At 36.0% G+C, this 27885-nt stretch overlaps 3 protein-coding genes across 5 annotated transcripts in view; 2 read left to right on the forward strand and 1 right to left on the reverse strand.

Annotated features, from left to right (window-relative positions):
* LOC124372543 (RNA-binding protein 41-like) overlaps window positions 1-8791 on the reverse strand; it is an 85797-nt gene extending 77006 nt beyond the window's left edge. The window contains exon 1 of one of the 3 annotated variants that reach the window (XM_046830941.1): window positions 8640-8791. The gene's annotated coding sequence lies outside the window, so the exon portion shown is untranslated. Of the gene's footprint in view, window positions 1-8408 lie in introns of all 3 variants that reach the window. The other 2 variants (XM_046830940.1, XM_046830942.1) reach the window with 2 other exon arrangements.
* A 774-nt stretch (window positions 8792-9565) lies between these two features.
* On the forward strand, window positions 9566-19117 carry LOC124372538 (jerky protein homolog-like). The gene is made up of 4 exons (XM_046830935.1): window positions 9566-11107; window positions 14150-14368; window positions 17717-17914; window positions 19016-19117. Exons 1-4 carry the CDS (start codon window positions 9566-9568, stop codon window positions 19115-19117), a joined length of 2061 nt encoding a protein of 686 aa, XP_046686891.1.
* Window positions 19118-26471: 7354 nt separating this feature from the next.
* Window positions 26472-27608, forward strand: LOC124372539 (putative ankyrin repeat protein RF_0381). Its single transcript, XM_046830936.1, has one exon. The coding sequence runs from the start codon at window positions 26472-26474 to the stop codon at window positions 27606-27608; it is 1137 nt and encodes a 378-aa protein (XP_046686892.1).
* The last annotated feature ends 277 nt before the right edge of the window (window positions 27609-27885 follow it).

The raw sequence follows: 27885 nt of genomic DNA on the forward strand, positions 1-27885 counted from the left end.
TCTCTAAAAATATATGGCTTTATGTGTGTTCGTTTATCTCCTGTTCAGTGTAGCAGAATGTGGCATATTATTGATAATAAACTCAAAAACAGTTCTAATTAATCTGTACTTGAAAAAGGGTTTATAGATTTTACTAAATTTTGACTAGCAGATTATTGATATAAAAGTTTACAGTGAAGGCATTTGTCTATATTTAGATTGGTGATGCCTGGGCTAGAAGACAATCCACATTCTGGAACATCAGCTGTCCAAGACCGCAAAGACGAAGAACTTGAGCTGCAGTGTCACCAAAGAGGAGATGGATCTAAATATACGCCTCTAGTACTTGTTCATGATAAAGAAATTGAACTTCCAACGTCCTCCATGGAAACTAGCCTGCCAATGTCAACACCAGAAGAAGAAGACGAAGTTTTAGAAAATATAGAGGACAACATACCCACAGAGAAGATACCTGAACCTATTACTTTGACCGAACTTCAATTCTCTACAATCGATCCTATAGATCCAGCATTTTATGCAAACAAAAGACTCTCTGCTGAACTAATTAACGAAGCACTAAAGCTGGAATCACAAGACCTAAGTATAATAGATTTTCCTTCCTCATCCGGTAGAAAATTCAACCCAAAAGTTAAAAAAAGTCTTTTACCTAATGGAACAACCAAAGATAGGAAGTGGCTTGTTTACAGTAGACATTCTGATGCTGTATTTTGTTTGCATTGTTTGATATTTGCTTTGCCATCAGAAAGAACAATTTGGGGTACCACAGGTTATAGGGGTTGGACGGATCATAGAGGAGATCGAGATATTGAACTTCATGAAAAATCAAAACTCCATATTTCTTCTCAAATTGGTAGATTGCAATGGGTATCCAAAAAAAGAGTTGATACTGATTTGACTGAGCTAAATGATAAATTAGTCAGTCATCACCGTGAGGTTCTATTGGTCGTTATAGACTGCTGTCGGTATCTGACCGAGGAGATGTTGGCTTTTCGAAATAAAGAGTCTCTAAACGGAAAACTAGTAAATTTATTTCGAATGCTTGCTAAGTATAACCCAGACGCAAGAGTTTATTTGGAGAAGCTTGATAAGTCAAAAGAAAATAAAACTAAACTTGGTTCTAATTTTCTGAGTTACAGAAACATTTATGATTTAATAAATCTCATGAATAGAATTGTTGTTTCAAGAATTGTGGATCATGTTAATGAAACTAATACGTATTCTATAATTCTTGACTCCACACAAGATGTTAGCAAGAAGGAATGCACAACAGTGCTAATTCGATATGTCGATCACAGAGATACATTCGGAGAAATCAAAGAGAATGTGAAGCCAGAAGAGCGGCTTGTTAACGTTTTTACTAGTGGAGACACAACTGGCAAAAACTTATCAATTGAGCTATTAAAAACTCTCCAGGAAATTGGATTTGATAAGAATGGTATGATTGGGCAGAGCATGGATGGTGCGGGAAACATGCGTGGTCCATTTAGTGGGGTCAAATCATTTGTCCTCAAGGAATGCCCTAAAGCATTCTACATTTGGTGTTGTTCGCATAGATTTGCCTTAGTTGTCGAAAAATCAATGGAATTGTGCCCACAAATAAGGGACATGTTCTCAACTCTGCAAGAACTGTACAATTTCATGTCTGGACATAAAAGACATCATATTTTCGTAGAGAAGTTAGAAAAAGGTCCATGTCAGGCTAGAAAAAAGCGTTTGAAAAGAGTCAATACGACAAGGTGGTCAAGCAAAATTGATGCCGTAAAAACCGTTATAACTTGCTATGATGTCCTAAGAGAAACCCTGGAAGACATATCTGATAACACTCAATCTGAAACGGACTCAAGAACATCAGCAAAAGGACTTCTGAAAGCACTATCTGATTATGAATCTGCTGCAGTTATGATCATTGCTGCCGAACTATTCAAAATTCTGTCACCAGTGACTGTTTGTTTACAGTCTAAAATTATTGACTATGGAATGATTCCGACAGTGGTGTCTGAAACTATTTTTAAACTCCAATCTATGAGAACCGACGAGGGATGGGACAAAATGGTGGGCAGTATTAGTCATTTTGCTCAAGAACACAATCTCCAGAAAACTTCAAACAAACGAATCCGAAAGAGAAAAAGATTCATGGACGAACTTGCCATTGATGAAATAATATTAGATCCTATGGCAAAACTGAGGACAGAAGTCTTCTTTAAAGTGCTTGATTCCGTGATCACACAACTACATGATCGTTTTCCTGAAAGGTCATTAAATTTTGTGCAGCAAATGACTCATTTTTCTCACGAAAAGCTTCTAAACACTGGGGACGACACCCTAAACCCAGACATTGTCAGTGACCTGTGTGGTTACTATGGATTGGATACCGAGAAACTTTGTGAGGAGTTTGATGTTTTCAGCCAGTTATACAAAGGCAGCTATCAAAATATTGACCTGTCAGATGTCCTTTCTTCAAAAGATGATAAATACAAAAATGCAAGACTAACCAATGAAGAAGTTGAAGTTGAAACCCAAGATTCTTCTGATGAAACATTGGATTGTACAAGTACAATTGCAAAGCAACGATATCTTGATCAATGGATCAAGAAGGGCTTTATAAGACCCTATCGCTGTTTATTGAACATATCTGGGTTTCCATATTTGACATCATTGTATCAGATAATTCTCGCCCTGCAAGCAACAAGTTGCTCAGCTGAAAGAGCAATGAGCAAACTTAAAATCGTTAAAAATAGATTGAGAAGCAGTATGGGTGATACCTGGTTGTCTGATATGTTGGTTTTGGCATCCGAAAAGGATATTTTACAATCAATTCCAAACAGTGAGATCATAGACAAATTTGGCATTTCAAGTGAGAACAGGAAAAAACTGCTGCTTTACAAAGGCCATCAAGGGTAATCAAGGGTTAAGTTCATCAAGTTAGTTACTTTTTTGAAACACTTCTAGCCATTTTGACTTTTAATTATAGTACTGTACATTGATTTATTATTTTGTATGGCATATGTGTTGTTTATACATTTTATTAAAAAAATTTGACAATAATTATACTGTATAATTTATACACCCCCATGAATGGTAAATCTTTTGGGGGGGAATGCGCCATAGCCTTTGGGGGGGATGGGCACCCCTTTGGGGGTGGTGTAAGTTTGACTTGTGCCACTATGCATCTAAACAGGTGATACATTTCTTGTTGTCTAATGTAATGGTTGTGTTGTCTTACTTTTGATGATGGCTGTAATATCTGAAGAAGACATTGAGTACATACTGAATAGTGACAACAGTGATTCAGATTCTGATTATATTCCACCAGAAGAGGAAATTAACAATGCAGGTAAGTACACAACAACACTTTAATACACAATGTTTACTCAATTGCAAACTTTAAAGTTATGTTAGATATAATATAAATACTATTACTTTAAAAAGGGTTAAGCTTATTTCACATATTTACTAGTCAACTATATCTAACTAGTTAACATGCTACTTAGCTCCAGGAGATTTATCAACACAAGAGTGTTTCACAAAAACCTCTAATAAGGTAGTCAGTATTTGAAGGCTTTAGCCTATAACCAGGTTCATTTTTGTTTATGCATTAGCCTAGCACTTGCATCTACTACTGATGTCCACCTGAACGTTTTCAATATTTGCATTTCAAAGCAGCAATCAAACTCAAATTAACTCAAAACTTAATGTAGGCCTACTTAATCATCATACGATTAGCCTATCTATTTTTCAATCTACATACAATGTTTTCAGGAATACAACACATACATAATTTTATTGTATGGGTGCTAAGAATTACCTTGTTGCAGGGAGCAGTTCGAATGGGGAAGAGGAGATTGAAAATATTGGTGAAGAGGAACCAGTACTAGAATACGGACCACATCAGCGTCCAAAAAAAAGAAAAAGGAAACGGAACGAATCACACAGAGCTCTTGCCAAAGGAAACCGTAACTCAGGGAAGTGTTACATTAATGTAAAAGGGAAAATTGTTCAAGGTAAGATGTTTAGACATACTGATTGCAAATGTAAAAAAGAGTGCACAAAGTTGATGACAGAAGAAGAGCGAAAGAATATATTTGATATTTTCTATGAAATTGCAGACTTTGGGAAGCAAAATGCATACATTTGTGGCTGTATAGTTCATCAAGTTGCTGTCAAGAGTAGACGTCCTAGGGGCGGTTCAAGAGAAGGAAAAGGAACTACCAATTTGTATCATTTGCAGAAAAAAGATCTCACTGTTAAAGTGTGTAAGAAGTTCTTTTTAGGTACTTTTCAAATTAGTGAGGGAAGACTTGCTAGAGCACTCAAAAAAGTGAAATTAGGTCTCTCTCCAGGTGGAGATTTGAGAGACAAACATGAACCTAGTACAAAAATTTCCAATGCCCAAAAACAGTTAATCATGATTCACATGAATACTTTCCCAAAATTTCAAAGTCATTATAGAAGACGAGACAACCCTAACAGATATTATCTAAATCCAGAACTCAATGTTAGTAAGATGTATGCAGCTTACGTGAAATGGTGTACAACAAACCAAACTAAGCCTGAAAAAGAGCATTATTACAGATTAGTATTTAATACGGAGTTTAATTTGCACTTTCATGCCACAAGAAAAGATACTTGCAGAATTTGTGATGGGTTTAAACAGAGGATCTCAATAGAAACAGTCGAAGATGAGAAAATTAGATTACAAAATGAACACTCTAAACACTTACAAGATGCAGAAATTGCACGTCAAAGTCTCAGAGATGATAGAGAAAAATCAAAAAACAATGTTGAGATCTTAACAGCTACATTTGATTTACAAAAAGCCCTCCCGTTTCCCATACTTACTTTATCTGAGGCATACTATAGAAGAAATATGTATTGTTTCAACTTGGGAATAAATGAAGTAGCCTCTAACCAAGCATACATGTATGTGTGGGATGAGACAATCGCTTCCCGAGGTTCCCAAGAGATAGCTTCTTGCCTTGATAAGCACATTAGACTTAACCAAAGAAAACATGTTACGCTGTACAGTGACAACTGCACAGGATAAAATAAGAATATAACAGTTGCCTTAACATTGTTGAAAATTACAGAGGAGACCCAAGTTGACATAATAGATCAAATGTTCATGGTGTCAGGCCATTCTTACCTGCCGAATGATGCTGACTTTGGCAATACAGACAGCAAGAAAAAAAAAAACAAGTTTATGCTTGTTAAAATGCAAGAGAATGACTTTAAAAGCAGTAAGGCTCTTGTCAAAAATATTGCAAGACGAAAAAAAAATATTGAGGGTGACAATGTAAATTGGATGAAGATGTAGTGGTTACAGTATAGGAAAATCCAACCAATGACAATATTTTACAAATATTCTCTAATGGAAGATGAGCCCTTTTATGAATTAAATTTGAAGAGTCAAAAAGCTGGACGCCCAGCTCACTTGAAAAGTATTGTGCAAAACAAGTTGTACAATGGTCCTCGAATAACAAATCATTAGAAGAAAAGGGACATGCTGTACCTGTTGAGGTACATCCCACCTATCCATCACCTCTTTTTTAGAAACATCAAGTCCTCACAAGAGGTGGAAGACATTGGACCATTGCCTAATCCTAATAATGAGGAAGACGACCATCAAGATGAAGCGGATAGTGTATAAAGATTCTGAAACCATGTTGATAGTGTACTGTATTACACAACTAAAAAAACCATTAAAATGACTTCAGACAGTTATCCATACCAATTTGTATTTGTATTTAACTATTTGTCTAACAATGTAAATAAAATATACTATATTTACATCAGATTTGTTTTTGTCAAACAACTAAACTACAAAAATATTAAAAGCCATAGTGGCGTAAGTCATATTTTAAATATATATCTGTATTTTTAAACATAGCCAAAGTAAATAACAAGTGATGAATACAAAAAATAAATTTAGTAATAATTGTATGAGTTTCATACTACAAAATTTAAAAAATATACCCACAGAATTTTACACTGCAGTAAACGCAAACTTCTTCATCGTGAAAAGCTTCAATTTTTTACTTAAACCACTATGGTCCCAACCCCTCCAAATATGTTAGTATGCATGTAAAATAATTTGACAGTAAAATAATTACTAGGAATGCATTATGCAATTCTTTATACGTATTTTTGTGTAAAAATCATGAGTATATGAAAAAACTAGGCTGCAGTAAAATAAGCGGTCACCAACACAATTGAATTATGATTATCAATGATTCGAATCATCGATATTTATGACTACCCAAAAGACTGAAAGCAAACTGTCAAAAGACTAAAAACAAAATGTCGGACAAAATAATGTATAGATATTTCATAGAACAATATGGTTTTGCTTGTTTTCAATCTTAGAAGTTAACGTATAAAATATTAATATAACTTACAAATTAAAATATAATATATCATTCACATAATTACAACAAAACAATAACATTTAATTATCTGACGAATTTTCAAGGATAAACGTGGCTGCTTGTGAAACAAAGAATTAGTCAGTAACGAAATACATGATTTTAATTTTAAATTTATTTCAAACACAAATTTACTTAGAATTAATTCTAAGCAAACTGAATTAAGTTTTATATGCTTTTTAAAAACATATTATGGCGAAGCTATACTTTAATATGTAAAATAAATGTATTTGTTTCTGATTGTATAAAATAAATATATTTAAACAATGTTTAAGCAACATAGTACTTATGATTACTGTAGCAAATCTAAAATGGTATTTTCAGGTACTGACGCCATCAAAAGTACATTAATTAATAGTCATAGTTTATTTGATTTAAACTAAAATAGTAGCTACACAATTTTTCATTATATTCATAACCCCAAATTTAGAATATTAACAAAAAGTCTTCTAAAGATTGTTTTTAGATGCGTCATGCTTGTTCTTACTTTTCTTCTATTTTCAACTTTAATTCAAGTTTTCATCTCGTCAATACAAACTGGATAATTCGGATTTAAAGGAGCAACGTTATCATCTTGTAACCATTAAAAACATTTATCAGTGTTCATAAATGTATTTTGAGCCAATATCTGCATATTCATCGCCATTGTGCCTGTCATCACTGACCTTCTCCTGCCAAGTAAAAATAACAACAGCTGGTATTGACATCACTAGCAACATTTGGTAATGATGTCACTAGTCTAAAGAAAGAAAGCTGGCAATGATTACTTATGAATATCTATTAATAGGTCAAATGTTGTATTCGATAATATCAATATTTAAGATCGAAAAACAATCCGATTGTGTTGGTGGCCACTTATTATACTGAAGCCGCTTAAAACATCATGAGTATATGACAAAATTAACTAAGACATTGCATTTGTTCTAAATATCTAAGTTAACCTATTGGGTAAATGGGTTAATTTAGCTACTTCACACTATTCGTCAACATTTCAACTTAAAAAAAAAAATTTTAAATAGCCTTTAATGCGGGCTGGTGACACCTTCGACACCACCCGCACTTATGGCAAAAAAAGAAAATGTCCTTGAAATAGTAGCCTACATTCGAGCTCAGATCATGTTATCTGATGTTAGATAAGTGGTATACCCGGGGGCTAACTGGACTACACAAGAAACAAAATATAAATTAACAAATAGGCCCAAATAAAAAATAAATATCTACCCCATGCAGAAACCCTGATTCCCCTCGGTCCTGTAGATTGATCAAATTATTGAGATATAACCTAGAATTTAAAATATATCATCACTTATTGTGCAATTATGTATCATGACCACCTAAAAAATTCTTCCTACAAATAAAAACACACTAGCCTACTTGAGAAATTGATAAAAGTGATTTGAGATAGTCTTATTCTTAGTTATAGATAATGTAGGCTAAACTAGAACCAGTTATCGTACCAGATTTATACAAAAAATGCCGCCGTAGGAGTTATCAGGTACAATATGTACCATGTCAAAGGGTTCATGATGTGTTGACCATCATCTATAGTTTTCTTCAGAAGGAGTAGAATATATTAAAATTATGATTGATATAATCAAAGGTTTAGTCATCTCATCGTGTCATTGTGTGAAATTTCACCCTTGTCATTTCATACCATTGAATACTTATAATGTTTCCCCAAAGATTTACATAATACCAAATAAGAATATTATGACTGATTAATCACATTGTGGTGATTCAAGTATTGTCTTGATTTTTGTGTGGATTTTCATCTCCTACAAAAGGTAGACTACTATGTAGGTTAGGATTGTTTTGGTACTCAAAGGTTGTTATATTTACAAAACAATTATAGCAAATAATGGATGCATCATCCAGCTTATATAAATATTCACTCCTTAAGACTTTATGTATAAACTTTAGGTATTGGAGATAGAAAGGCACCCTTTCTTTATAGTATTGTGAGGTTATTGAAGAAATAAACCTTACCTTTAATTAACTAAGATGATACAGAGGAGAGTAAGAACTATCAACAGTTAGATTGCCCACTTTTTACAACGAAAGATATAATAACTTGCCATTCAACACTATATGATACTACTAAGAAAGTTAATAGAGTACAATATACAACTTGGCGCCTTGTCTGCATGGATGATTGTCTCGTCTGATCATTTTCAACTAGTTTCTGTATACTTTGCTTATGTGATCCAAGTAACATACCTGGCCGGATTTAGCTCGAACTGTGATTGACCTTTACTCTCTGTTTCAATTATTTTACAAACAAATTGTAATTTTCCAGAACACTAAGAAGCCTACCCCTCAGAACGTCAATAACATTAGCTGTCAATTTAAATAGACTGACATTTGGCAACAACCACGTCGATTTTTTTTCTTGCCACAGCTTTTTAGATCATACATATCTATGCATTATTGTATATTGAATATACAACTGGTACTATAACAACGACTTGTTTACCACTTGTTTTTATGAAAACATGAATACACAAAAGGGTAATTAATATTGGTGTTACTACTAGGCTTTACTGTAATCAAATATTGTAGTTTAGATGCAATAAATTGTATCATATTATTAAAATACATGTACCTGTTATACGAAATAAAGTACAAAAGAAAAGAAAAAACAACAAAAAATAATTAAAACGAAATATTACCAAATTTAAACTGAAAATACAGCTGGTGAGCGCAGCGCTCACCCGCGACCAACCGCGTTACGGAGTACAGTAGACTCCCGTAAGTTCGGCCTCGGTTAGTTCGGCCGCCGCTTAGTCCGGCCGGTCGGCTGAGCATGAGTCACACGCACTTGGCGCCAGCCAGAAAGCGGGCAGCACGTCTCTACTAACAGTGCCGTTGTATTCTTTGGTTAGTTTACTGCTCTGTCAAACAGCTCATCAGTTCGTCTCGAACATTCATACTGGGTGGTGCTCGTCATTTTTACAGTAGACCTACAAAGTCAGTTATTTTCTTTTAGTTTGCGTTTTGTACTGTTGTTTATTTACTCGTGGGTTTCTGTGATTTCTTTTGTGTATGTACAGTACTGTTGTTTTCATAGTTTTTGTGTGTGTGCGTGTGTGTTTGAACAAAAACTGTTTTGCATCGTGTTTTAATCTGTTTTTAAAATGAGTGAAATGCGTAAACGTAAGTACAAGTCAATGGAACAGAGACTACAAGCTCTGGAGAGATTAGACAAAGGAGAATCCGTGCAAAGTATTTGCAAGGATTTAAACGTGGGCAAAAGTACAGTCAACGACTGGCGACGCAACAGAAAAAGTATTGAAGGCTTTTGTACACAAATTGATACCGAAAAAGTTCTAGAAAAGCGTTGCACACTAAGGAAGGCCAAACACGAATTGGTGGAAGATGCTCTATGGTTGTGGTTCGTTCAAGAACGAAGACGAGGAACGCCATTAAGTGGACCAATATTAAAAGAAAAGGCCATGATCTTACACTCAAAGCTTCAACCAGAAGAGGCGTTCGTGGCTAGTGATGGATGGCTCTCTCGTTGGAAAAAGAGACACGGCGTACATTTTATTGGAGTTTGTGGTGAGAAGTTATCAGCAAACCCAACAGCGGCCACCGACTTTTCTGCAAGATTTTTAAAAATTATCGATGATGAAAACTTTTGCCCAGAGCAAATATACAACATTGACGAAACTGGGTTAAATTTTAAACTTCTGCCTAGAAAAACATTTGCCACCCCGCAAGAAACGTCTGCTCCAGGGTTTAAAACCAGCAAAGACAGGATAACAGTCGCCTTGTGTTCAAATGCTTCGGGGACTCACAAGTTACCCCTATTTGTCATTGGCAAAGCAGCAAAACCGAGAGCGTTTAAGAACATAAACATGGACGCTCTCCCAGTGTATTATCGGTCACAGAAATCAGCGTGGATGGACACGTACTTGTTCAGAGAATGGTTTGTATGCGAATTTGTTCCCAAAGTGAAAAAACATTTGGCAAAATCGAAACTCCCCGCCAAAGCACTTCTACTTCTTGACAACGCGCCTACTCATGATGAACATCTTCAGTGTGACGATGAAAAAGAAATTAAACTGCTGTTCCTACCACCCAATGTAACCAGTCTTCAACAGCCGATGGACCAGGGGGTCATTGAGTGCTTCAAGAGGAAGTATCGTCGTAAGCTACTTTCGGAAGTTCTTTCCAAACTGGAGACTGATGACAGCTTAGACCTTACCAAAGTGTTGAAGTCAGTTAACATGAAGGATGTTGTGTACATGTCGGCCAAGGCATACGACGAAATACCACCATCCACGTTTGTAAAGTCTTGGAAAAAACTTTGGCCAAATATAGAAGATAGCGTAGATCAAAACAACACAACAGCAGATGAGCCAAACAACATTCTTGATGGCGAACCTGATGACAATGCAGCTCTATTGCACGACCTTCAGCAACTACCGAACTGTGGTCCCATTGTTGAAGAAGATGTTTTGGAGTGGATCAACATGGAAAAGGAGCTAGACAACGAGGTTCTGAATGATGACGAAATCGTCGAGTGTGTCATTCGCCAGGACAACGAGATGAATAACGACGCAGATGGTGCTGAGATTGAAGAGGAAGACGAAGAAAATAAAATGAGCCACGCTGAAGGAAAAGCAGCTTTGCAACTGGCAGCTACTTACATCGAACAGCAAAAAGAAGCAACTGCAGTCGATGTAATTTTTATTAAGAAGTGGCGTGAGTTTGCACATAAAAAATCATTAGAAACAAAAATTCAGAAAAAAGTGACAGATTATTTTAAGTGTTAAGAAGCTAAACCACCAATGTACAGTGCAGTACTGTATTATTTTATTTTATTTCATTAGGTCTGTGGTTTTGTAAATAAAGCGTTACTCTGTGTTGTATTCTATGTGCAAGTGTTTGATTCCTACACGCATTGATTCCCAACATATGCAGTATTACCGTGTTTTATTGGTAAGTACAAATTTAAAATTAGTTTAGTAGTTAATTCTGTGTTGGTAATGTTTGGAAAGGTTAATTTTACGGTTATTTCATAACTTTTATTGAAAAATTACCCTTGCAAACAATAAATGGGCATTTTTTAAATAGGCATCGGTTAGTTCGGCCGCTTTTAAGTTCGGCCTAGGGTCCGGTCCCGAGGTGGCCGAACTTACGGGAGTCTACTGTAGTGCGCGACCAACGGAGGGTTAATGTGGCTCCAAGAGGGAAAGTTTACATTTTACATGTAGAATGAGCTCCTACAGTTTTTGCATATCTTCGTGAATCATACAATGCGCTATGAGAATCATACAATGATCAAAACCTACTGAAGACAATGCTATAAAACTAATTATGGTTTCACAGTTAAAGATTACTTCAAAGCCGTAGTTGATTGAATCAATCGCAACTACATATTTCCTGGCGTAGTTCTGGAGACACCCAGTCAGGAAAGCTTGAGGAAAGTAGAACCCTGAGATCCAAAAGCATGGAGGGATCCCATTGTCTATCCAATCTTGGATGAAATGTATTCTTTGTTGTAAATCGACGACCCATGATCCTGAAACAATGATATAGAAGGTTTGTGTGTTGATTTAATCACTTCAGTGTACAGTGCAATTGAAGTAGTCCATCAGCAAGTAGGCAGTGTCACATTATACTATCAAATCAAATCAGATTTTTATTGCCGGAACATTCTATAATGCATGGCAAAAGTCAACTTTTTACTTGCTAGAATTTTGTCATACACCCCACAATAGATCTCATTCAGACATACAATTTACAAATTTACGTACATCCATTCATTCGCCAATGATTCCCACTTCCAGCGACGGATTCAGTCAGTCTTTTTAATTGGTGGTCTCCCAATCATATGCTAAAAACTCGTGTACATTATAAAATGCTTGTGACACTAAAAAGTGTTTCAAACGAGTTTTTAACACCTTGGGCGTTGGAGCGTTTTTTATTGAATTTGGTAATTTGTTGATGAAATGAACACCTGCCTGTGAAGCAAGCGTTCATAAACCACTGTTCTGTGTCTACCAGTTCGGTAGTTATCTCTGCCTCTAGTCTCATACGCATGTATGTCTCGGCCATTCGTCATGGTACATTTAGACGTACAAAACAGAGTTGTTTCCAAGACGTAGAGACTGGGCAGCGTCAACAGTTGCAAATTTTTGAAGGCTTCCTTGCACGTCTCTCTAAATTTTAACTTAGCGATAATGCGGATCGCTTGTTTTTGCAGCTTGAACACTCTCAGGAATTGATTGTTTGCACAAGCTCCCCACAACACCAGCCCGTAAGTGAGGTGGGGGTAAATCAAGCCATAATACGCCATCATCAGAACTTGAGTCGGGCAGTATTTGGCTAGAGACCTCAAAACATAAATGCCTGAGGCCAATTTTGAGCAAACGTGGTCGATGTGATCATTCCAAGTCAACCCTCGATCTAGGTATTATATACTTCTTCCAGCATAGTGTCAGTCAACATAACAGCTGGCTCATCATGACTATCTACTGGTCGTAAAGCAACATTTATAAAATTGGATTTTGCAGAATTTGTTTTAAGATTGAGGCTGTTAAATTTTGGACACAGTTGTTGATTTCAACAAAACTATGCTGTTCCAGAGTCAATTTTGATTTGCTAGTGAAACAGAGAGTCGTGTCATCAGCATACTGCACTAGTCTTCCGTGCAGAAGTGATGAACCTACATCATTGACATAGATCAGGAAGAGAATTGGACTGAGAATTGAGCCCTGTGGGACACCATAACTCAGGTGAATTGGTTCAGATAATTTATTTGAGATCTGGACAATTTGAGTTCTGTGGCTTAGAAATGATCTGAGCCACTGGAGAGGCACGCCTCGGATGCCATGAGATTCAAGTTTGTCAAGCATTGTAACATGGTCAACACAGTCGAATGCTTTCGATAAGTCACTCAATATGTGATCCCGACGTTCTAGTTCCTCTACAACCATGTCGACAAGATTTACAACTGCGTCTATTGTCGACTTGCCCTTCCTGAAGCCAAACTGGACTTCCGATAGCTGGTTGTGTTTATTCAAAAATTGAAGCATTCGTGTCAAGAAAAGCTTTTTGAATATTTTGCTTATAACTGGCAAAATTGAGACAGACCGGTAATTTTGTGGGAATTGGGGATCGTCCTTCTTGAAAATATGGGTTACTTTAGCGGTTTTGAGGAGTGAGGGAAAAACTCCTTGTTCAAAAAAGAAATTTACTAATTGAGTTAATGGTCTCACAATATGCTTTGAACATTTTATTATGAGCCACGTTGCCATTGAATTTAAATCATTTGTTTTTTCGCTGGGAGCTGCTGAATTATTTTTTCAAGCTCTTCCTCAACGACAGGTGCCAGTGCCAGGAAGGCTACTGGACACTGCCTACGTCTTGGGATGCCTTGTGGGGGTGATGGGCAAGGGCCTTGCTCACAAGCCACAGATCCGAAGAATCTGTTAAACCTATTCGCAACCTCCACCGCGTCCTCCTCAAGTCTATCACCACTTTTTAATTTGATTTGTTTGTTATATGATTTGTTTATATATATATATATATATATATATATATATATATATATATATATATATACATGAACGGATTATATATATATTTCTTAAAAATGTCCTAAATTGTAATCACATTTTCCTTAGGACTTTATTTAGGACAATAATTGTAGTTGGGCATAATTTCATGCCAACATTTAAGGTAACAACAGAAAATATAGAAAACATACGCTGGCGCAGAACCCTACGTACGGGCAGAATCATCGGGGTGAAGATTACTACAAGGCAACAGTTGTCGACGACAACGGCGATGATGCCGTAATCTTCATCTTCGAGAATCTGTCCGCAAGGCTCTCGACCGATGGCATCCACATACACTTGGACGGCACATCCAAGGTAGTGCCCAGCACGCCTCAAAGCAGCCAGCTCCTAACTCTAAGTGCTGTTTATTTCGACCATGTAAGTTACCATATTTTCTATATTTGAATCGGTGAAATGTAAAAGGATAACATTCCATTTTTGCTGAAATTAAACTGAGATAGCCATTGTTTTGGTCTAACAAAGGTCTATCAAGTGAGAAGAAGAACAATAATATTCCTCCACAATAAAGGTTGCTATGGAATCATCTTTTTTCAACTGATATTTAAAAGGATAAAATTCCTGGAATGTTATCTTTTTAAATCTCACATGAGAAGCAGTTCCATTATTGACATGTAAAAGGATAACATTCCAATGTAGGTGTGTTTTGCATTGTATAACTTATTCATTAGCATTGCATTTCATTTTGTTGTAGGTCTTTGTTTAAATAATTGTATCAGCTGTTAGTAGCTGAATTGCAGATCACCTATTTTATTTTGCCTCATTGGAGCTTGTGAGTTTACCAGCAAAGTAAGGTTAATGCTAAGTCGTTGGTTAGTTCTAGTGTTGTTTTTATCATTATTTGTTTTAATTTTGATAAGTGAACTTGGTGATATGGCTGACTCACTCTGGGACTGAAGATAGTTCATTGAAAAGAAGAGGGAGTGGAAATATACGTAATGCAGAGAAAAGGGCGAGAAGGGAAGGACAAGAGTTTGTCACTTCTACAGGTAAACTGATAGAACAGAAGAAGACAGGACCTGATTGTAAATGTCGCAAACTGTGTACTGATGATTTTTCAGTTGAACACAAGTCCAACATACTAAAGTTGGTGTATAGTGGGAAACCAAAAAATGAAACTGACACTTTCTTAATGGGTTTAATTAACCGACATGATGTTCAACGACATAGACCAAAAAATCATTCTTCAAAGCAAATTTTGTCTTCCTTTAGTTATTTTGTAATGAAAGGAAATACCAAAGTTGAAGTATGCAGAAAAGCTTTCATGAGTTTGCACAGCATTAGCAACAAGGTACTTCAACGTTTAACTAATCTACTTAATAAGGGTGAATTGCCCAACGACAAAAGAGGATTTCATGGTAATCAACCTAGAAAATCAGATGACATTCTAATGAAAGTAAAACATCATATCGAATCGTATCCAAAGAAAATTTCACATTACTCGTCTAAGACGGTTTCCTATCTTGATGCAACTCTAACCGTAAAAAAAACTCCATGATATGTTTCTTGAAAAATATCCTAATTTGACAAATGAAGTAAAGTATGAGTATTTTCTAAACATATACAAACAGGATTACGGTTATAGGTTTGGACGACCTCAAATTGATGTGTGTTCACAGTGTGAGAACTTTAACACAAAAATGAGATCTTCCTTGAATGATAACGCTAAGTTGGCAGCGGCAACAGAAATGCTAGTTTACAAGAGACGGGCCAACAAGTTCTAAAAAAAATGCAGAGCATTTCAGCAGTATGTGAAAATAAAGAAGATGCAATAGCTTTTTCTTTTGATTTCATGCAAAATGTTCCATTGCCTGCTTTCTCAGTACAAGAAATGTTTTACTTGAGAAAACTATGGTTGTATGTATTTTCTGTGCACAACGTAACAACCAATGAAGCTGTCTTTTACACATACCATGAGGGTTCCGGTAAAACAGGTCCAAATGAAGTGTGCAGTATGATTCTTGATTACATTAACACTAAAGTGCCCCCAGAAGTAAAGTAACTTTATGTGTTTAGTGATGCTTGTGGTGGGCAGAACCGAAACCACACACTTGTAAGAATGTTAATGACACTAACTATGACTGCCCGCCTTTTAGCAATTCATCACTATTTCCCGGTTCGTGGTCACAGCTTCCTACCTTGCGACCGTGACTTTGCTACAGTTAAACGTGCTATCCGTAAGTTTGACAGAGTGTATACACCAATACAGTACAATGAAATCATTGAAAGTGCCAAAGTGAAAATTCCGAAGTTTGTCGTGAAAAGTTTACAATACAATGACTTTATCGAGTTCAAAAACTGGTGGCCTACAGTTTTCAAGAATACCATAAAAAGTATTGACAAACTTGAAGACTTCTCCATCAGTAAGTACAACCACTTTGAGTACAGCTGGATACGTTATAGCTCGCCCTTTCATTGATTCAATAGCATCAGGCACCTTCCAGCTAAAAAAACCAGGATCAATAAACCTTCCAACCGCACAAACATACCAAGGTATGTTACCAGTAAAGGCCAAAAAAGTATTGCATGTTCAAATAATAGTTCGCTATGTTCCGGAAGACCATCTCACATTCAATCAGCAGATCTTGGCTTGGGACCAGTCCATACCTTTGGAGGGGAATGTGGAGGAAAACCACAGTGAAAGTGACTAAGATGAATAGGAAAACTTAACTATATAAAAAAATAAACTTTTCAAGCATTTAAAAAATAGGTCAAACAAAAGTATTTTTGAAATAGATTTAAATGTAATATACTTGATGTTTTAGTACACAACATAAAGTTTATTGTAAGTAAAACAATGTTTTTTTAAATTGAAATTTTTTTTTATTTCATTGATGTCTAAAAGAATAACATTCCAACCATAAAATACATAATAACTAGGTGACGATCTTCAAAATCAGATATTAATATATGAACAGTTAAATATGAGTTCAATATCTACATCTTTCTATTTAAACATGTTTTCCTAAAGTAAACAGAAAAAATTTTATTCAATTTAATTGACATACCCGAAAATAGACTAAATGGAATGTTACCCTTTTACATGTCACCGATTCATTTTGTCTATTTCCTGCAATAATAATGATGTTTCATCAGAATCGCACATCAAAATTAATGGGCCCGCGTACTCCAATCATAAAACGGCAAGTCAAACTACATCCCACGGATTGGTACAAGCGTTGAAATATAAAATAAAACACTTATATTTATTTGTGAATATGGCCTATTGCCAATTTTGTCTGTCATTGATTTGTATATTTGAAAACATATTTTTATTCCTTAAACCTATAATGTGCGAAAGTAATGTATTCAATTATTATTACGTCATTATATTACATTTTAAAAATTATATACATAATAAATGTTAAAATTTAATTGGTCACAAGGTGGTATGTGTCTATTGTTTATATACTTACGTGGTGGGTTAACAATTTTTGCAATGACATTACAATAAAACTAATTAGAAGTAAAAAATTAGTAGTACATCTACAATCTCAGAGGAAGTGACTCGTACAGGATATTTTATTTTATATGTGTATACGTGTTTTAAAAGATCTTGGCACAATAGCCATACAACTGCAAGTTACACTACATTCTTAATACTGAAATCATTATTGTTCTAAAAAATAACAACTATACAATTGATTTTATCGAAACTTAATATATCATATAATTTATAGATATAATATGCGAATTGATTTCTAATAGGCTTTTCCAGTGGCAAGTGTGCTGCTGGGCAGGAAGACGGAACTTCTCTACAGTAGAGTATTTACCTACTTGAAGGAGGTTCTGCCTGACTGGTATCCCTCAGTAATAACTTGCGACTTCGAAAAGGCATTGACAATTGCCTTAAGAAGAGCATGGCCAGAAAGCCGAGTAGCCGGATGCTGGTTTCACTCGGCAAATGTAAGTTTTTAATTTTATAACATTTATACATCAATATGTATGGCAACTGTTTATTGTATATAATTTAATAATAACTGTAAGTGTAACAATAACAAACATTATATTGGTTTATAACATCATAAAATTGAACGGGTCATTTGAGAAACAACAAAAGTCCATTTTGGGCAAAAATGATTTTATTGTTGATTCCTTCAGTATAAGGCTATTGACACATTTCCATTGAGAAACAACATAAGTCCTACACATCCAAAGCCTATTTCAAGTGTCTTTGGAAAATAGTTCATTTGAGAAACAACATAAGTCCAGGACTTGTGTTGTTTCTCTATGGAACAGATGTGACGCAGACTTGTGTTGTTTCTCTATGGAACAGATGTGACGCATCAATCAGCTGGCTACTCAACATCACTGTTCTGTTCTTCTACTGCCGTGTTCATTTAGGTTATGTTTGTTGTATTGTATAACAGGCTATTAGTGTTGTAAATAATATATATTTTTACCTGATACACTTAAACATTGCTTATTTATGGAGGAAGTTAATATAAATAATCAACCAGAAACTTCTCAACAGAAGAAGAGGAAAAAGGGAGTGATTAAAAAAGATGATTATAAAAGTGAAGTTATAAAGAAGGCTAGAATATCAGGATCAGCCTATACAAGCTGTTCTGGCAAATCTGTTCCTGAAAGAGCACCTGGGAATAGTTGCAAGTAAGTAACCAAAGAACATTTTTACTTAAATATATGTACGTAACGTGTCTATAATATATTAGGTCAGCATATTTTAGTAGTCTAGGCTTAGTTATTGCATTGCTATGTCTTTCATAAGTTCCTGCATTTTATTACTAAGCTCAATTAATTTTTATGTTTTATTATAGGTGCAAACACAAGTGCTTCCAAAACATTGACGAAGATGAAAGGCTGAATACTTTTGAAAATTCGTAGATTCAAATGTATGTCATCAATGTCATAACTGAAAAAACAAAATTGAAACGAGACATATTCTCCACTAATACCTTAGTATTATAAGGGGAAATAAATTCAAATATAAATGAGATATCCAGATGCAGATGAAAAAGTAGTACGGCATTGTGCTTGTTCTTACAGAGCATGAACAAGAAAGCGCGGACCCTGGGTCACGTACAGCTGCTACGCCAAAACCCTGCTGCCAACTACTCAGTTAAGATGTCCTGTAATTTTAATATTTGACGATTACATCACAATTCACTGAGAGCGCTAGAACATGAGGCTTCAGTGACGTTACATAGAGGCCTCAACGCTGTAAGACCACCTCGTCCGAGAAACTTGTTGTTCGATAGGACAATAAACACTGACCACACGGCTAGATAGCGGGCAGTACAGTGTTCGTGATTTTTTGGAGGCGGCTAGTCACCAGCTGGACAACATCCACAACGAAGTCTACAACGTCGCAGGCGACAACAAAGACGACGATGCGGATGTTGTTGGTGTGGACGGTGGCAGATTGCGACAAGACGAAGAAGCTGGTGGCAGAGCTGCAGTGGAGCAGTGGCAGGAGCAGGTCGTGTCCGTGGCAGCACGCGGGAGACATGGACATATCGAGGACTGGATTCTAAAAGCGACGTTCGGGAGCGGGAGTGCCAGTGCTTGTGTGCTGAGAAAAATCTTTTAGGCGTAATAAGTGTCAAGTGCAAACAATATGTAATTTAAGAAAATCTTGTATTTAATTTTAGGAACGTAGTATTATATATCAAGGTTCATTAATCGTTTTAATACGTCTCATTTACAATTCCAAGGTACCTGTACCTAAAGTAACGAAAAGAAAAGATTATAATGTGTAGAAATCAAATGAATAGTTTAATAATGAAATTCATATTTTCTTATTCCATACATTTGATTTAAATGTTATCAATTTGGAAAAGTCACTCATTTGTATTAATCATGTAAATTTATGTAAATGTTTAGATATTTTAAAAGAAAGGTTTCTCACGTTAGTTCATGAACACATATTTATTGCAACACAACATAAATTGTAATGAATAATATTAAACATAATTGGTATAAAAGTTGTGCTCAATATGTCGGTTGATGATATCCATTGTTATTTAAAATTTTAATCAATATAATGAGATGCTATTACAAATAAAATATGTGTTGGTTCATTTGAGGGTGTTGTATTGGCAATCGAACCTATTATTTAAATCCTCTCACAAGAGCCCTTGCTCATTACACTATAATATTTCACAACCTTACTCTAAACAAAACCAACCTTACATGGTGGAGGCGCCGGGTATCGATCCCGGTACCTCTCACATGCCAAGCGATATATATATATATATATATATATATATATATATATATATATATATATATATATATATATAGGCATAGGAGGAGAAGAGAAGAAGAAGAAGGCTATAACAGTGACAATTCAGTCTGCTACTCTCAATCATTCAGACATGACTCTCCGTGTTCAAGCGACTCAGGATGCCACCAAGTGGAATTGGTGTTTAAACGCAGGTATTTTCGCAATGCTCCAAAGCCTTACTTCTCCGACTCATTGAGAGATACATTGGGACTAGCCGAAGTTACAAATAAAGAAGAGTGCTTTAAGCGAATCTGCAAAGCCACGCACTTCTTTTTAGCTGTTAAAATGATAACTTTGGGAGAGGGCCCGATATGCTATGATGGAGAGGCATTCAATCGCCCTGAATGGAAGGCTGCCAATCTCCATAGATTCAAGCGCCCGACCCAAGCTTGAAGATAACAAAAGTTGATGCTGTACACAATCAAACGCTCTTGTAAAATCTAGTAACATTAATATAGTAATTTTCCTATTATCTATAGCCAATCTAATATCATCTGTAATTATTATCAGTGCAGTCTGAGTACTATATGATGATCTATATCCAGACTGATACTTGAACAAAATGTTATTATCATTAATATATTTATACATCTGCTGAAACACAATCTTATCTGACATCTTACCTAGTACACACAAAATATTTATTGATCGATATTGCTTGCACTCCGAAGAATCGGAGAGAGACAGAAAATTTATTTTTATTTATTATATTAATATTTATGGCATACTATTTTATAAATGTAAATGTTTTAACGTTTATAATGTGATCAAATTGTTGTCTCAATATGAAAACTACTAATGATTTGTGTACATAATAAAACAATTATACTGATGATTTTTTGAAAATCATCGTTATAATTTTACGTTTACAATTTGATTAATCAAAATGTTATTACGTATATAATGTTATACAGGGTGTTCTGAAAAAAGGTGCCCATAAGTCAGGGCGTGATTCCTCACATCAAAATAAGAAAAAAAGGTCTAATTAACATAGGTCCGAAAATGCTTAGTTACCAAGTTATACAGGGTGAAAGATTTCGTCTGAATTTCAGTTCCCCTGCTGCAACGAAGCCCTACGGGTATTTGTTGGCTGTTAATTAAGATGTACAATTTAGCGTACTTTATGTAAAATGAACTGAAAAATTGAATAAAACCGTTTCCAGACCTGTAGCTACAGTAATTTTTAAGATATGTGACGAAATACGCGAAACTTGGTCCCGAAAAACAAGTTACATTTAGGTTTGAAGCAGATTTACTATGTTAAATGTACAATAAACACAAAATATTTTTCCACGGTACTTGTAGAAAATTTAATTTCGAAGAGAAAGATGTAAAATAAGTCTATAATAGACAAACGCAAACTTTAAAAAATAATCCTTAATTACATACAAAACGCATGAAAAATAGACAAAATCTGTTAAGCTCTCTACAAATGTAATATTGAAATTAAAACAGCTGTTTTATTAAAATATTTGATTTGAGAAACAAAATAATTTCTATTTAAAACATATGTTTTAACAATGTAACATTGTTTATAATAATTTAAATAAACATTACAAGCAGCTATTTTTCCATTGCTCATTAAGTGCGTGTGTTGATCTGTACTTTAATACAAGTTAGTGCGAGTGCCGTTGAAGTTAATTTTTGATAGCTAATAATATCTTATTCATCATGGCAGGTAATATGAATATTATGTACACTAATGGTGAAATGGCAGACATGCATTTAATGTACGGTCTTGCACATTGCAACAGCCGTCAGGCTAGACGACTCTATCAGGAACATTTTCCTCATAGACAGTTACCGACTCATAAAATGTTTTCTTCCATTCATAGAAGGCTAAGCGAGACGGGAACCTTTAAATCTGGAAAAGTTGGTAGATCAGGACGGCCACGTACAACGTGTACAGCTGAATTGGAGGAGGGCGTGTTGGACGAAATAGAGAATCATCCTGGAAGAAGTACTAGAGAACTAGCCTTGGATTTCGGTGTTAGTAATTCAATTATCTGGAAGATTTTACACGAGCAGCAGTTGCATTCTTATCACTATCAAAGGGTCCAGGCTCTTTTGCCTCGAGATTACTTTCCTCGTGTTCAGCTATGCCAATGGCTTATCCAAAGGTGCAGAAATCCACATTTTTTAAATTACATTATCTTTACTGATGAAGCAAAATTTTCAAGAATGGCTATTCTTAACACCCACAATACTCACATGTGGGCAATTGAAAATCCACGTGCTATTTCAGAGAACCGTCACCAATATCAGTTTTCTAAAAACGTATGGGCTGCTATTCTGGGTGATAAAATTTCTATTAGTTTTTTACCTGATACGCTCAATGGTGAAAATTATTTACATTTCTTGACGACTAATCTGAATGAGTTACTCGAAGATGTGCCACTATACACACGCAACAACATGTGGTTCATGCAGGATGGAGCTCCAGCTCATTACACATTACAAGTAAGAGAATTTTTAGATGAAGCATATCCAAACAGATGGATTGGCCGAGGAGCCCCAGTAGCATGGCCTGCAAGGTCACCTGACCTCAATCCTCTAGACTTTTTCTTATGGGGACATTTAAAGACGCTTGTCTACGACTCGCCTGTGGATACCATAGAAGTTGCGAATAAGGATTGTTAACGGGATTCAAAGGATACGTGAGACACCTGGGATCTTCGAAAGAGTTCGGCAGTCTATGAGAAGACGGCTGGATGCTTGTATTTTGAATGAGGGGAAACATTTTGAACATCTACTGTGACGTGGTTAGTTTTTTAGGACAAGTGTAACTTTTTTGTTGAATGATAATTCAGATAACTTTTTTATGTATGATAATGTATGATTGTTAAAAATATTTACTTGATAAAAAATAATAGTAACTCATTAATTTGTTTTAATAAAACAGCTGTTTTAATTTCAATATTACATTTGTAGAGAGCTTAACAGATTTTGTCTATTTTTCATGCGTTTTGTATGTAATTAAGGATTATTTTTTAAAGTTTGCGTTTGTCTATTATAGACTTATTTTACATCTTTCTCTTCGAAATTAAATTTTCTACAAGTACCGTGAAAAAATATTTTGTGTTTATTGTACATTTAACATAGTAAATCTGCTTCAAACCTAAATGTAACTTGTTTTTCGGGACCAAGTTTCGCGTATTTCGTCACATATCTTAAAAATTACTGTAGCTACAGGTCTGGAAACGGTTTTATTCAATTTTTCAGTTCATTATACATAAAGTACGCTAAATTGTACATCTTAATTAACAGCCAACAAATACCCGTAGGGCTTCGTTGCAGCAGGGGAACTGAAATTCAGACGAAATCTTTCACCCTGTATAACTTGGTAACTAAGCATTTTCGGACCTATGTTAATTAGACCTTTTTTTCTTATTTTGATGTGAGGAATCACGCCCTGACTTATGGGCACCTTTTTTCAGAACACCCTGTATAAATGCTGTGTCAATATAAAAACTATTAATGATTTGTGTACATAATAAAACAATTATACTGATGATTTTTAGAAAATCATCATTATAATTTAACTTTCGATATATTATTACATGTTCCCCCAAAGGGTCAGAAGAAGACGATAGGGACTCTCCATCCCTCTTTCAGTACTAGATACATTTACATGTACTTATACTTTAAAATGCATCAAGGCTTATGGTGTGACGTTTTACTTACCCTAAGTGTATAAAACACTCCATTAGTTTGGTATATTAAAACATAATAACATGATCAATTTCATGATCATTAATATTGTTTTAATATCTTCTTTTTTGAATATAGTGCTTAATATTTCAGGTGACAAAACATTTACTTTATTTGTTTTTAATACTGTTTTATTTGCCTTCGATATGAAATTATATTGGTTTATCAGAAAAAAATTAATTCTATACTGTATTATTTTATTCGTTGTTATACTATGATATTAAATTGCCTACTACACTTGAAAGTGAATTAATATATTTTTTATTTTGACTCTTTTTACTTAACACGTATTAGTCTAGTCTATTTTTACTGCACAGTCTATTAAATCATTTACTGTACCATAAAAAGACTACGGGTAAAAGTCATCAAGTTTGATGTCCACCTAAAGGTCTAAGGGAAGAACATAGAGACTACTCATCCTTCTTTCAGTACAGTCTATTAATATATCTACTGTACCAAAAAACGACTAGATGTTAGTTCTTTACAAAGTCACTGTCAACCCAAGTGTTTTGGCAAAAAAAGGCCAAAACTGTTGTCTTTGTAAAGAAAGGAAGGCTCTAATGCAAGGAGCCACTATGGCCAGCATTTATTCTTCAAGTGCTGCGAACAACTAAACGATACCTCTACACATATGAAGTAGACATGTAGGGTGGCACATCCCTCGCAGGGTTATAGTGCCAGAAACACAGTAGAGGTTAAGACTGTACTTAAATATGGAGCTCAATACCCGTTTCCAAGAAGCTTTTGTTACGTATATAACGTGATAAAATTGATATGTCAATATAAAAACTATTAGTGATTTGTTATATAATAGAACAATTATACTGATGATTTTCATAAAAATCATCACTGTAACTTAATGTTAGTTGGAACTTTACATGTCCACCCTAAGGGTCAGAGGTATACGATAAGGACTACCCATCCTTCTTTCAGTACTTTTTATAGTAAGATAGATTTACATGTACTTATACTTTAAAATGCATCAAGGCTTTTGGTGTGACGTTTTATTACATTTCATAGATAAAGAAAATAAAATGAATAAAGCAATTTTCCAAGGAAACCACAATTTTAATTATTTATCCCAACATAACTATAAAATTGGGCAATTATTATATTATTATAAATTATTAATTATTATTATTATATTATTAATATATATATATATGTAATTTCAATAAACATTGATTCGCAAAAAGTACTTGCTCCGCCGGGAGTCGAACCCGGATCTCTCACTTGCCGGGTGAATGTGCTACCAATATATATATATATATATATATATATATATATATATATATATATATATATATAGTTATATAGACTACTCAATCGGAACTCCCCCGTCGCTTGTATGCGCCTTACCGTACTCTTTGGTGAGACCCTTATCCACTATGTCATTAGGAACTCACGGTAGGTTCTACCCGACAGAACGGCGTCGGTATATCGAACTCACCTTCGCTGTCTTCCAACATACCGCACTCTGGCGTCATTACAACAGTCACGACGACCTCTGACGAAATTATATGCGGAACACCGTACTCTTTGAAGAGATCCGCTCAACCCGACGGAACAGCCTCCACGGATTATACTCATATTTACCATTTACCGACAACCTGTACTCTTTTTTATTTACAACGTATATATAGAATCTGTATTTTGTTTACAGAGAATCGGGTTTTTGTGTGTGACCTAGTGTTACGTATATTGTCTTTGTAAGTGTGAATTGAGTTTAATGTTGTAACTGAGGACTGTTTTTAGTTGTTTTCCTTTAGTTTTGGCGTTTAAATCTTACAGTAATTAACAGTTCTGTGAAAAACGAGTAACTACGATACAAGACGAAATGCTGATTCCAGAGAACTACCGCTATGTCTAAAGACGACCAAAACACAGGTAAGTTTGACCATATGTACTCGTACATTTCCTATGATATATATTCCATCATTACAAAGATGGCTAAATATTAAATGATAGCTGTTAGTTCGCGCAGTCATCGCTCCATCGTAATATATACGATAAGAAAATGTCTATAAAAATAATCAAACTGAAACACGAAAATCCAACAGCTCGGGGTCTTTACAGATCGGGATACCGATCCGGACGGTTGACAGCCTCATAGTCACGCCGGAAACAAACAACATACCATCGACAGAAGTGGGAACGAGGTGGGGAGGGGTTGTCACGAACACGACGACAACTCAAGTTTGTCAGTAAACGTCGGTGACTCGATGGGTGATATCGTTTCAACTCGGGTTACCGACGTGCTACAATTTAGTTTTTTTTATCGGGGTCTTTTATATATAACAGGGAAGCGTACCACTACTGCCCAGTTAATCTCCAGTCCCCTCAACCGGAAGATATCGTCCACTCTTCACGGAATCGGCCTACAGTTGTGCGAGTTGAGAGAGCAGTCTTTCAAGCAGAACCAACACGCGGTCGATCCAGATGTCGCGTCCACCTGTGTCTTCTACTCGGGAGAATAAACGGATAAGGGTTCATGGAGATCCGAAAATGGAGGAGAACGCCGTTAAGGTCTTCCGCGCCACATTCGAGTCGGGCAGCGTTTTTACAGTGTCGGGTATGAAAAAACTAATCAGTGTGGGATTCAACCTAAACAGTACAATCCACCAGGAAACAGGATGGAGCATCTTACACTACGCGGTGAAATCAACCGATTTCCAATTTGTTAAATTTCTACTGAGTGTTAACGCGGATCCAAACAATACAGACAAAAAAGGACGGACGCCTTTGCATTATTCCGTCTCCAAAAACTTACCCGCCTATGTGAAACTTCTGATTAAGCACGGTGCCGACCCGAACCGCGAGTGCAACGAACATCTTACACCAACAGCACTCGCCGTCGCCGAAGACAATTCAGAGATGCTGACACTCCTAATATCCCTCGGAGCCGACCCCGACCGTATCGTAGAGTTGGATGGCCAGCAGGTGACACCTCTGCAGCTCGCAGTGAATTTGTACAATTTTAAAATCGTACGGCTGTTGTTGGAGAATGGTGCGGATCCAGACAAAAGTGTCCCCGCGACGGGAGAAACAGCGTTACACGTCGCCGTACGCGTCCGTCCACTCGAGAGAAGAAAGCTGATAGCTCTGCAATCCATGTTGTACACATTGATTGCGCGCGGCGCCTCACTCGAGACGACACGAAACGATAGTCTTACCCCATTACAGGTGGCCATATTGTATAGGAGATATGATGCGGCAGAGATTTTAATCATCGGCGGATCAAGACTGAACGGTACAATCGAAGGAGGTGAATTTCGGGGGCGTGCGCCATTTCATTTAGCTGCAACGTCGCTGGACGTCGATTTGATCGATCTCTGTTTGAAGTATGGAGCCGACATGAAAGTGCGTGACAGCTACGGGATAGACCCTCCGGCCAGTGTTTTGACGGCCGCGATATACGAATTTGAAGAAAAAGGAGTGGGCAATTCCGAAGTCGTGGTGGAAATTTTAAAAATGTTCACGAGGTGCAACTATCCAGTCGATGTCATACAGGAATTTTGGGAGTATGTTAAAATATTTACATTTAAAAAAAAATCTACAGTTGTCTTTGAAATGTTGGATTCTGTACTAAAGACGCAAAATGACTTTAATGAAATTGATGCACCTGGATGTAAGGGGTATTGAGAAGATCGTCGCGGCGGGTGCCGAAGTAAGGTGTTGCAGCCAAGGAACCCCGTTCCCTCTCCATTATATCGCCTCGAAAGGGGACGCGAGGATAATGAGAATACTTCTGAGCGGAGGCGTACAGACAAACCGCTTGGATAAAAGCGGAGAGACCGCCCTGCACAAAGCGGCGAGTATGGGTCACGTCGACTGCTGCCGTCTGTTGCTGGAGTATGGGGCGGTATACAACTACAAAAGTCGTCACACGTGTCGTAGGACGCCCGCACAGTTGGCGAGG

The sequence above is a fragment of the Homalodisca vitripennis genome, unplaced genomic scaffold (genome assembly GCF_021130785.1).
Source record: "Homalodisca vitripennis isolate AUS2020 unplaced genomic scaffold, UT_GWSS_2.1 ScUCBcl_3288;HRSCAF=8735, whole genome shotgun sequence".
NCBI classification, from domain to species: Eukaryota; Metazoa; Arthropoda; class Insecta; order Hemiptera; family Cicadellidae; genus Homalodisca; species Homalodisca vitripennis.

Bases quoted from the DNA above. Each gene is read 5' to 3' on its own strand.
- LOC124372538 (XM_046830935.1), top strand. From the start codon at position 9,566: ATGCGTAAACGTAAGTACAAGTCAATGGAACAGAGACTACAAGCTCTG. The intron at 11,108-14,149 runs GTAATTTTTATT...ACGCTGGCGCAG, and splicing joins AAGAAGCAACTGCAGTCGAT to AACCCTACGTACGGGCAGAA. The intron at 17,915-19,015 runs GTAAGTTTTTAA...TTGTTCTTACAG, and splicing joins GCTGGTTTCACTCGGCAAAT to AGCATGAACAAGAAAGCGCG.
- LOC124372539 (XM_046830936.1), top strand. From the start codon at position 26,472: ATGGAGGAGAACGCCGTTAAGGTCTTCCGCGCCACATTCGAGTCGGGC.